This window comes from Scyliorhinus torazame, chromosome 12 (genome assembly GCF_047496885.1).
Source record: "Scyliorhinus torazame isolate Kashiwa2021f chromosome 12, sScyTor2.1, whole genome shotgun sequence".
NCBI classification, from domain to species: domain Eukaryota; kingdom Metazoa; phylum Chordata; class Chondrichthyes; order Carcharhiniformes; family Scyliorhinidae; genus Scyliorhinus; species Scyliorhinus torazame.
In genome coordinates, this window is record NC_092718.1 from 66,293,551 (window position 1) to 66,304,130 (window position 10,580).

Genomic DNA, 10,580 nt, shown 5'->3' on the forward strand with positions numbered 1-10,580 from the left:
CAGGAGTGTACCGGCAGGCAGGAAGTGGTTTTAAAATGTGTCTTCTTCAATGCCAGGAGCATCCGGAATAAGGTGGGCGAACTTGCGGCATGGGTTGGTACCTGGGACTTCGATGTTGCGGCCATTTCGGAGACATGGATAGAGCAGGGACAGGAATGGTTGTTGCAGGTTTCGGGGTTTAGATATTTCAGTAAGCTCAGGGCAGGTGGTAAAGAGGGGGAGGGGTGGCATTGTTAGTCAAGGACAGAATTACGGTGGCAGAAAGACGTTTGATGATGACTCGTCTACTGAGGTAGTATGGGCTGAGGTAGAAACAGGAAGGAGGTCACCCTGTTAGGGGTTTTCTATAGGCATCCAGAGATGTAGAGGAAAGGATTGCAAAGATGATTCTAGATAGGAGCGAAAGCAACAGGGTAGTTGTTATGGGAGACTTGAACTTTCCAAATATTGACTGAAAACGCTATAGTTAGAGTACTTTAGATGGGGTCCGTTTTTGTCCAATGTGTGCAGGAGGGTTTCCTGGACACAGTATGTAGATAGGCCAACGAGAGGCAAGGCCATACTGGATTTGGTACTGGGTAATGAACCAGGACAGGTGTTAGATTTGGAGGTAAGCGAGCACTTTGGTGATAGTGATCACAATTCGATTATGTTTACTTTAGAGATGGAAAGGGATCGGTATATACCCGCAGGGCAAGAGTTATATCTGGGGGAAAGGCAATTATGATGCGATGAGGCAAGACTTAGGATGCATCGGATGGAGAAAACTGCAGGGGATGGGCACAATGGAAATGTGGAGCTTGTCAAGGAACAGCTACTGTAATGTACCTGTCAGGCAGGGAGGAAGTGGTTGAGCAAGGGAACCTTGGTTTACTAAAGCAGTCGAAACACTTGTCAAGAGAAAGGAGGCGGCTTATGTAAAGATGAGACATGAAGGTTCAGTTAGGGCGCTCAAGAGTTACAAGTTAGCTAGGAAGGACCTAAAGATAGAGCTAAGAGGAGCCAGGAAGGGGACATGAGAAATCTTTGGCGAGTAGGATCAAGGATAACCCTAAAGCTTTCTATAGATATGTCAGGATAAGCGAATGACTAGGGTAAGAGTAGGGCCAGTCAAGGACAGTAGTGGGAAGTTGTGCTTGGAGTCCGAGGAGATAGGAGGGGTGCTAAATGAATATTTTTTGTCAGTATTCACACAGGAAAAAGACAATGTTGTCGAGGAAAATACTGAGATTCAGGCTATTAGACTAGAAGGCTTGAGGTTCATAAGAGGTGGTGTTAACAGTTCTGGAAAGTGTGAAAATAGTCCCCTGGGCCGGATGGGATTTATCCTCGGATTCTCTGGGAAGCTAGGGAGGAGATTGCTGAGCCTTTGGCTTTGATCTTTAAGTCATCTTTGTCTACAGGAACAGTGCCAGAAGACTGGAGGATAGCAAATGTTGTCCCCTTGTTCAAGAAGGGGAATAGGGCTTCTGGTGCGGCGATGACCAGCTAAGTCGCACGTTTCGGCACCTCCCGTTGAAACGGACTTTTGGGCTCTTATTAGGAGCCCCAACGCCAATTTTTAACGGCCAAAATCATTGTGCGGTGAAATAGGAGGGAATCCCCCCGGATAAATATGGATAAAGGAGAGGAGAGCGGCCGGATTGCAGTGGATCCACTGGAGCAGCGGCAAGGAAGGGAAGCTCGAAGCAAGATGGCGTTGGAAGGTGGCTGTTTGGCATGGGGCCCGGAGCAACAAGAGTTCCTGCGGCACTGTGTGGAAGAGCTGAAGGAGGTGGTGTTGGCCCCGATGCTACAGGCGATTGAAGGGCTAAAGGAGGCGCAGAGGACCCAGGAGTTGAGCTTCGGGTCGTGAAGGCAAAGGCTGCGGAGAATGAGGATGAAATACAGGGCCTGGTGGTAAGGACAGAGACGCACGAGGCACAGCACACAAGGTGTGTGGAGGGGTTGGAAGCCCTGGAGAATAACTCGAGGAGGAAGAATTTAAGAGTCTTGGGTCTTCCCGAAGGCACAGAGGGGGCGGACGTCGGGGCATATGTGAGCACGATGCTTCACTCGCTAATGGGATCGGAGGCCCCGACGGGCCCTTTGGAGGTGGAGGGAGCTTATCGAGTTCTGGCACGAAGACCAAAGGCAGGAGAAATACCTCGAGCCATAGTGGTGAGGTTTCACTGCTACAATGACAGAGAGATGGTTCTAAGATGGGCGAAGAAAACTCGGAACTGCAGGTGGGAGAACGCAGTGATCCGCGTGTACCAGGATTGGAGTGCGGAGGTGGCGAGAAGGAGGGCAAGTTTCAACCGGGCCAAGGCGGTGCTCCACAAAAAGAAGGTTAAATTTGGAATGTTGCAGCCGGCGAGACTGTGGGGTCACACACCAAGGGAAGCACCACTACTTTGAGACGGGCAGAAGAGGCCGTGGACATTCATTGTGGACGAGAAGCTGGAATAGTCTGGCGAGAGAAAAAGCTTCTGTAATAAAGTGGTGGGGTGATTATGTGGGATGAGAAGGGGGAAGGGTGGGGGAATTTTTCAATTTTGTAACTTTTCTCTTTCCCCTCATGGGGGGGGGGGGGAAGTATGGGGAACTGTGGGAGCCGGTGGGAAGGAAAGGGGAAGGAGAAGGGAACTGCGCCATCAGGGGCGGGGGCCGGAGTGGGAAACGCGGGCTTTGCTCCCGCGCTATGGTAATTGTGGCGGGGAACGGGGACGCAGGAAGGAGGGAGCCTCGCACAATGAGGGGCCGAGCACAAACGGGGGAAGCGGAGGTCAGCCAGAGTTGTTGACTTCTGGGAGCAACATGGGGGGGTGCAACTACGCTAGAAAGGGGATCTAGCGGAGAGAGGGGGGGGGGGGGGGGGGGGGGGAGTTAATGGGTTGCTGCTGCTAAGGGGAAGGGGGAGCTGTTACGGGGCGGGGTGGTCGGGATGGGAGAGCACCGTCGGTGGGATATACAGGTACGTGGGAACCAGGTGAGGAGCTGGGTTTAGAAAAGGAGATGGCTAGTCGACATGGGGGGGGGTAAAGAGCCCCCCAGCCCGGTTGATCACGTGGAACGTGAGAGGGCTGAATGGGCCGATTAAAAGGGCACGGGTACTCGCACACCTAAAGAACTTAAAGGAAGATGTGGTCATGTAGCAGGAGACGCACCTGAAACTGGCAGATCAGGTTAGACCTACGTAAAGGATGGGTGGGGCAGGTGTTCCATTCGGGCTTAGATGCGAAGAATAGAGGGGTGGCTATTTTAGTGGGGAAACGGGTACTGTTTGAGGCAAAGACCATGGTGGTGGACAGTGGAGGTAGATACGTGATGGTGAGTGGCAGATTGCAAGGGGAGGCGGTGGTTCTGGTGAACATATACGCCCCGAACTGGGATGATGTAAACTTCATGAAGCGTATGCTGGGGCGATATCCCGGACCTGGAGGCGGGAAAGCTGGGTAATGGGGGGAGACTTCAATACAGTGCTTGATCCAGGGCTGGACCGGTCTAGGTCTAAGACCGGGAGGAGGCCGGCAGCGGCCAAGGTGCTTAAGGACTTCATTGAGCAGATGGGAAGAGTAGACCCCTGGAGATTTATTAGGCCTAGGAGTAGGGAGTTTTCATTTTTCTCCCATGTTCACAAGGTGTATTCACGGATAGACTTTTTTGTCCTGGGAAGGGCACTGATTCCGAAGTGACAGGACGGAGTACATGGCCATAGCCATTTTCGGACCACGCTCCACATTGGGTAGATCTGGAGGTAGGAGAGGAAAAGGAGCAGCACCCACTCTGGAGATTGGATGTGGGGTTGTTGGCAGATGAGGGGGTATGGCTAAGGGTGAGGGGGGTGTATCAAAAGGTACCTGGAGCTTAATGATAACGGAGAGGTCCAGGTGGAGTGGTCTGGGAGGCGCTGAAGGCGGTGGTCAGAGGGGAACTGATATCCATAAGGGCCCATAAAGGGAAGCAAAGAGAGCAAAGAAAGGGAGCGACTGTTGAGAGAACTTCTGAGGGTAGACAGGCAATATGCAAGAGGCTCCGGAGGAGGGACTGTACAGGAAAGACAAAGGCTACATATGGAATTTGACTGCTGACCACGGGCCAAGGCAGAAGCACAGTGGAGGAGGGCACAGGGAGTACAGTATGAGTATGGAGAGAAGGCGAGCCGGTTACTGGCCAACAACTGAGGAAGAGGGAGCGGCGAGGGAGATAGGGTGGGGTGCGGGATGAGGAAGGTGAGATGGAACGGGGAGCAGAGAGGGTGAACGGGGTGTTAAGGCATTCTACGAGAGGCTGTATAAGGCTCAGCCCCCGGAAGGGAAGGAGGGAATGATGCATTTCCTAGATCCGGCTGGAATTCCCGAAGGTGGAGGAGCAGGAGAGGGGCAGGACTGGGAGCACAGATTGAGGTGGAGGAGGTGGTAAAGGGGGATTGGGAGCATGCAGGCGGGGAAGGCCCCGGGACCCGATGGGTTCCCGGTGGAATTTTATAGGAAATACATGGACCTACTGGCCCCGCTTTTGACTGAGAACCTTTAATGAGGCCAGGGAAAGGGGAAGTTGCCCCCGACTATGTCGGAGGCGACGATACCGTTACTCTTAAAGAAGGAAAAAGACCCGCTTACAGTGCGTGGATGTGGATGCTAAGCTCCTGGCCAAGGTGATGGCGACAAGGATAGAGGGATTGTGCCCCGGGGGTGGTCCACGAGGATCAAACTGGGTTCGTTAAGGGAGACAGCTGAACACGACATACGGAGGCTGCTAGGGGTGATGGTGATGCCCCCGCCGGAGGGGGAGGCGGAGATAGTGGTGGCGATGGACGCTGAGAAAGCATTTGACAGAGTGGAGTGGGACTACCTATGGGAAGTGTTGAAGAGATTTGGTTTTGGAGAGGGGTTTATTGGATGGGTACAGCTACTATATAGGGCCCCGGTGGCAAGTGTGATCACGAACAGGCAGAGGTCCGACTACTTCCGTCTTTATAGAGGGACGAGGCAGGGGTGTCCCCTGTCTCCGTTACTGTTTGCATTGGCAATTGAGCCGCTGGCCATAACACAGAAGCTCTAGGAAGTGGAGGGGAGTACTCAGGGGAGGAGAAGAACACCGGGTATCATTGTATGCAGATGAATCTATTGCTGTATGTTGCGGACCCAGTGGAGGGGATGCCTGAGATAATAGTGGACACTCAGGGAGTTTGGGGAATTTTCGGGGTACAAATTGAATATGGGGAAGAGTGAGTTGTTTGTGGTGCATCCGGGGGAGCAGAGCAGGGGAATAGATGATTTACCGCTGAGGAGGGTAATAAGAGATTTCCCGGTACTTAGGGATCCAGATAGCCAGGAACTGAGGGAACCCTACATAGGCTTAATTTAACACGATGGTGGAACAGATGGAGAAGGATTTTAAGAGATGGGACATGGTGTCCCTGTCACTGGTGGGCAGGGTGCAGGCGGTCAAAATGGTAGTCCTCCCGAGATTTCTTTGTGTGTCCCAGTGCCTCCCGGTGATGGTTACGAGGGCTTTTTCAAAAAAAATTGAGAAGAGTGTTATGAGGTTTGTGTGGGCTGGGAAGACCCCGAGAGTGAGGAGGGTTTTTTTTGCAGCGTAGCAGGGATAGGGGGGGGACTGGCACTGCCGAGCTTAAGTGATTATTATTGGGCCGCCAATATCTCAATGGTGTTGTAAGTGGATGGGAGAAGGGGAGGGAGCGGCGTGGAAGAGGACTGGAAATGGCGTCCTGTAAGGAACCAGCCTACAAGCATTGGCGACGGCGCCGTTGCCGTTCTCCCCGAAGAAATACACCACAAGTCCAGTGGTGGTGGCAACGCTGAAATTTGGGGGGCAGTGGAGACGGCATAAGGGAATGACGGTGCCTCGGTGCGGTCCCCGATAAGGAATAATCATAGGTTTGTCTTGGGGAGAATAGATGGGGGATTTAGAACATGGCAGAGAGCAGGGATTGTGCAACTGAGGGATCTGTTCCTAGACTAGGACGTTTGCGAGTCTGGGAGCGCTGACGGAAAAATACGGGTTGCCCCAGGGGAATGCATTTCGGTATATGCAATTGAGGGCTTTTGTGAGGCAACAGGTGAGGGAATTTCCGCAGCTCCCAACGCAGGAGGTTCAGGATAGAGTGATTTTGGGGATATGGGTGGGGGATGGTAGGGTGTCAGATATATACAGGGAAATGAGAGACGAGGGGGAGATCATGGTGGATGAGCTGAAGGGAAAATTGGAAGAGGAGCTGGGGGAAGAGATCGAAGAGGGGCTGTGGGCAGATGCCCTACGCAGGGTAAACTCTTCGTCCTCGTGTGCCAGGCTTAGCCTGATACAATTCAAGGTCTTGCACAGGGCGCACCTGACCGGAGCAAGGCTCAGTAAATTTTTGGGGGTAGAGGATAGGTGCGGGAGATGCGCGAGAAGCCCAGCGAACCACACCCACATGTTTTGGTCATGCACGGCACTGCATGGGTTCTGTGTGGGGGTGGCAAATGTGCTTTCGAAGGTGGTGGGGGTCTGGGTTAAGCCAAGCTGGGGGTTGGCTATATTCGGGGTTGCAGAAGAGCCGGGAGTGCAGGAGGCGAGAGAGGCTGATGTTTTGGCCTTTGCGTCTAGTAGCCCGGCGAAGGATATTGTTAATGTGGAAGGAAGCTAAACTCCTGGGCGTGGAGGCCTGGATAAACGACATGGCAGGGTTTATAAAACTGGAACGGATAAAGTTCGCACTAAGGGGTTCGGCTCAAGGGTTCACCAGGCGGTGGCAACCGTTCATTGACTATCTCGCAGAACGATAAAGGAACTGGGAAAGTAGCAGCAGCAACCCGGGGGGGGGGGGGGGGGGGGGGCTCGGGTGGGTCCTCAGGGGTGTTTGTGTATGGATATTTTTACTTGGATATGTATATTGGCTTGTTTGACTTGATTATTTGGGAGAGTTAATATTTTGTTATGGCAGTTGCCATTTAGTTTATATATTATTTATTTGTTAAAAACGGTCATTATTATTTATATTGTTTTGTTGTAAAAGGGAAAAAATTTTGTACTGTTTTGTTCGGCCGAAAAAAAATTTGAATAAAATATATATTTTTTTTAAAAAGGGGAATAGAGACAACCCAGGTAACTTAGACCAGTGAGCCTTACTTCTGTTGTGGGCAAAATTTTGGAAAAGTTTATAAGAGATAGGATGTATAATCATCTGGAAAGGAATAATTTGATTAGAGATAGTCAACACAGTTTTGTGAAGGGTAGGTCGTGCCTCACAAACCTTATTGAGTTCTTTGAGAATGTAACCAAACAGGATGGGGGTAAAGCAGTTGATGTGATGTATATGGATTTCAGTAAAGCGTTTGATAAGGCTCCCCACGGTACGCTACTGCAGAAAATACGGAGGCATGGGATTCAGGGTGATTTAGCAGTTTGGATCAGAAATTGGCTAGCTGGAAGAAGACAAAGGGTAGTGGTTGATGGGAAATGTCCAGACTGGAGTCCAGTTACTAGTGGTGTACCACAAGGATCGGTTTTGGAGCCACTGCTGTTTGTCATTTTTATAAATGACCTGGAGGAGGGCGTAGAAGGATGGGTGAGTAAATTTGCAGATGACACTAAAGTCGGTGGAGTTGTGGACAGTGCGGAAGGATGTTACAAATTACAGAGGGACATAGATAAGCTGCAGCGCTGGGCTGAGAGGTGGCAAATGGAGTTTAATGCAGAAAAGTGTGAGGTGATTCATTTTGAAAGGAATAACAAGAAGACAGAGTACTGCGCTAATGGTAAGATTCTTGGCAGTGTGGATGAGCAGAGAGATCTCGGTGTCCATGTACATAGATCCCTGAAAGTTGCCACTCAGGTTGAGAGGGTTGTTAAGAAGTCGTACGGTGTGTTAGCTTTTATTGGTAGAGGGATTTAGTTTCGGAGCCATGAGGTCATGTTGCAGCTGTACAAAACCCTGGTGCGGCCGCATTTGGAGCATTGCGTGCAATTCTGGTTGCCGCATTATAGGAAGGATGTGGAAGCATTGGAAAGGGTGCAGAGGAGACTTACCAGAATGGTGCCTGTTATGGAGGGAAGATCTTATGAGGAAAGGCTAAGGAACTTGAGGCTGTTTTCGTTAGAGAGAAGTAAGTTCAGAGGTGACTTAATTGAGGCATACAAGATGATCAGAGGATTGGATAGGGTGGACAGTGAGAGCCTTTTTCCTCGGATGGTGATGTCTAGCACGAGGGGACATAGCTTTAAATTGAGGGGAGACAGATATAAGACAGATGCCAGAGGCAGGTTCTTTACTCAGAGAGTAGTAGGGGTGTGGAATGCCCTGCCTGCAGCAGAAGTGGACTCGCCAACACTAAGGGCATTCAAATGGTCATTGGATAAGACATATGGACGATAAGGGAATAATGTAGATGGGCTTTAGAGTGGTTTCACAGGTCGGCGCAACATCGAGGGCCGAAGGGCCTGTACTGCGCTGTAATGTTCTATGGGGTCTTTGAAAGCACAGGCATGTGGGTTGAGTTTGAGCGTTACCATGTGTACACTTTGTTCAACATCGGCCAAACGGAAAGGCTTGCTACGTAAAAGGTCAGGCCTACAGGTGGCAGATCAGGCTTTGCAGATTCTAACTGCTCCTGTGGGGAGGGCAAACAAAGCAAGAGAATACTCAATAAACGGGAAGATATCGAGAGGATAGAGGAAGCGACCTTGGAGTGCACTGGTCACTGAAGGTGGCAGGACAGATGGGTAAGGTGGTAAAGAAAGCATATAGAATACCCTCCTTTATTGGGTGAGGTACTGAATACAAAACCAGGGATTTAATGCCGGAACTGTACAAAACGCTGGTTCGGACACAGCTGGAATTTTGTGCACAGTTCTGGTCACATTACAGGAAGAACATAACTGCTGTGAAGAAAGTGCAGGGGAGATGTGCAGAATGTTGCCGAGGCTGGAAAATTACTGCTACGGGGAGAGATTGGAGAAGCTAGGGTTGTTTCCTTAAAATAAAGGAGGCCAAAGGGTGACCTAATTGAGGTGTACAAAATTACAAAATACCCTGAGGGTTCACTCACCAAGGGGCATAAATTTAAGGTGATTGGCAGAAGGATTCAAGGGGACACGAGGAGAAGCTTTTTCCACCCAGAGTGGCAGGAGTTTGGGATTCACTGTCCCAGTTGTTGGTCGGAAGGGGGACGGGACACGACGACAGGCACCGGGGGGGACACACGACAGGCACCGGGGGGGGGGGGAACGACAGGCACCGGGGGGACGACACACGGGACGACAGGCACCGAGGGGGGGGGGGGGGGGGGAAGAGAGACGACGGGCAGCGGGGGGGTACGGGACGACAGGCACCCGGGGGGGGGGGGGGGGGAGTCGACAGGCACCCGGGGGGGGGGGGGGGGGGGGAGTCGACAGGCACCGGGGGGACGGGGGGGGGGGACTGGTCGACAGGCACCGGGGGGGGGGGGGGGGAGACATGGGGACGGGTCGACAGGCACCGGGGGGGGGGGGGGGGGGAAGACATGGGGACGGGTCGACAGGCACCGGGGGGGGGGGGGGTCGACAGGCACCGGGGGGACGGGGGACACGGAGGCACCGGGGGGGGGTGCCTCTCTTCCCTCCTCCCTACCCCTCTCTTCCCTCCTCCGCTCCCCTTCTCTCTGCCCTCCTCACCCCTCCCTCTCCACCCCACCCCACCCTTTCCTCTTTACCTGTTTCGTTCTCTGTTGTTTTCTCCTGTTTCTCCATTGCTGCACTTCCGGGACGAAACCTCATTTCCGCCCCCTCCACCAATCAGAAGTGGCGGTGACGTGGCCCGACCTCGAGGGAAAGTTCAAGACCTTAAAGGGGAACGCAGTTGAAAAGCAGGATATGCAAAGTGTCAAGGGATAGTGGCAGACCAGAGGAGTGGGGTGTTTTTAGGATCCACCAGCAAAAGACTAAAAAGCTCATAACAAGGGAGAAAATGAATTTTGAGGGAAAACTTGCATGCAGTGTAAAAACAAACAGTAGAATTTCTATGGATATACAAAGAACAAAGAAAGGTACAGCACAGGAACAGGCCCTTCGGCCCTCCAAGCCTGCGCCAACCATGCTACCTGTCTAAACTAAGTTTTCTACACTTCAGGGGCCCGTATCCCTATATTCCCATCCTATTTATGTATTGGTCAAGATGCCCTTAAACGTCACTATCGTCCCTGCTTTCGCCACTTCCTCCGGCAGCGAGTTCCAGGCACCCACTACCCTCGGTGTAAAAAACTTGCCTCGTACCTCTCCTCTAAACCGTGCCCCTCGCACCTTAAACCTATGCCCCCTGGTCATTGACCCCCTGATGCACGATCAATTACTATTAAAGATGAGGTAGTAACATAACTGAAAGCTTGAATAGACGAGAACTGTTCCCCAGCAGCTTCGGTACAGATGAGGGCTGCTGGGACGACACCGGTTCTTATACCCCGCCTGTCAGGGCGGAGCTACATACCAAACAGCCAATGGTAAACTCCTAGGTTTAACCAAAGGTCTACAGCCTCTCGGGTACTGCAATACCTGACAATACCACACACCCCTACCCTGGGAAAAAGTCTCTGACTATTCACATGCCCCTCATAATTTTG

The 10,580-nt window shown here is 51.9% G+C and overlaps 1 protein-coding gene across 1 annotated transcript in view; it reads right to left on the reverse strand.

Moving 5' to 3' along the window:
- Window positions 1-9,833, reverse strand: part of selenos (selenoprotein S) — a 43,902-nt gene extending 34,069 nt beyond the window's left edge. The window contains exon 1 of the mRNA XM_072468811.1: window positions 9,678-9,833. Coding sequence (XP_072324912.1) covers window positions 9,678-9,741 — 64 coding nt within the window. The 5' untranslated portion in view covers window positions 9,742-9,833. The remainder of the gene's footprint in view (window positions 1-9,677) is intronic.
- Window positions 9,834-10,580: the final 747 nt, after the last annotated feature.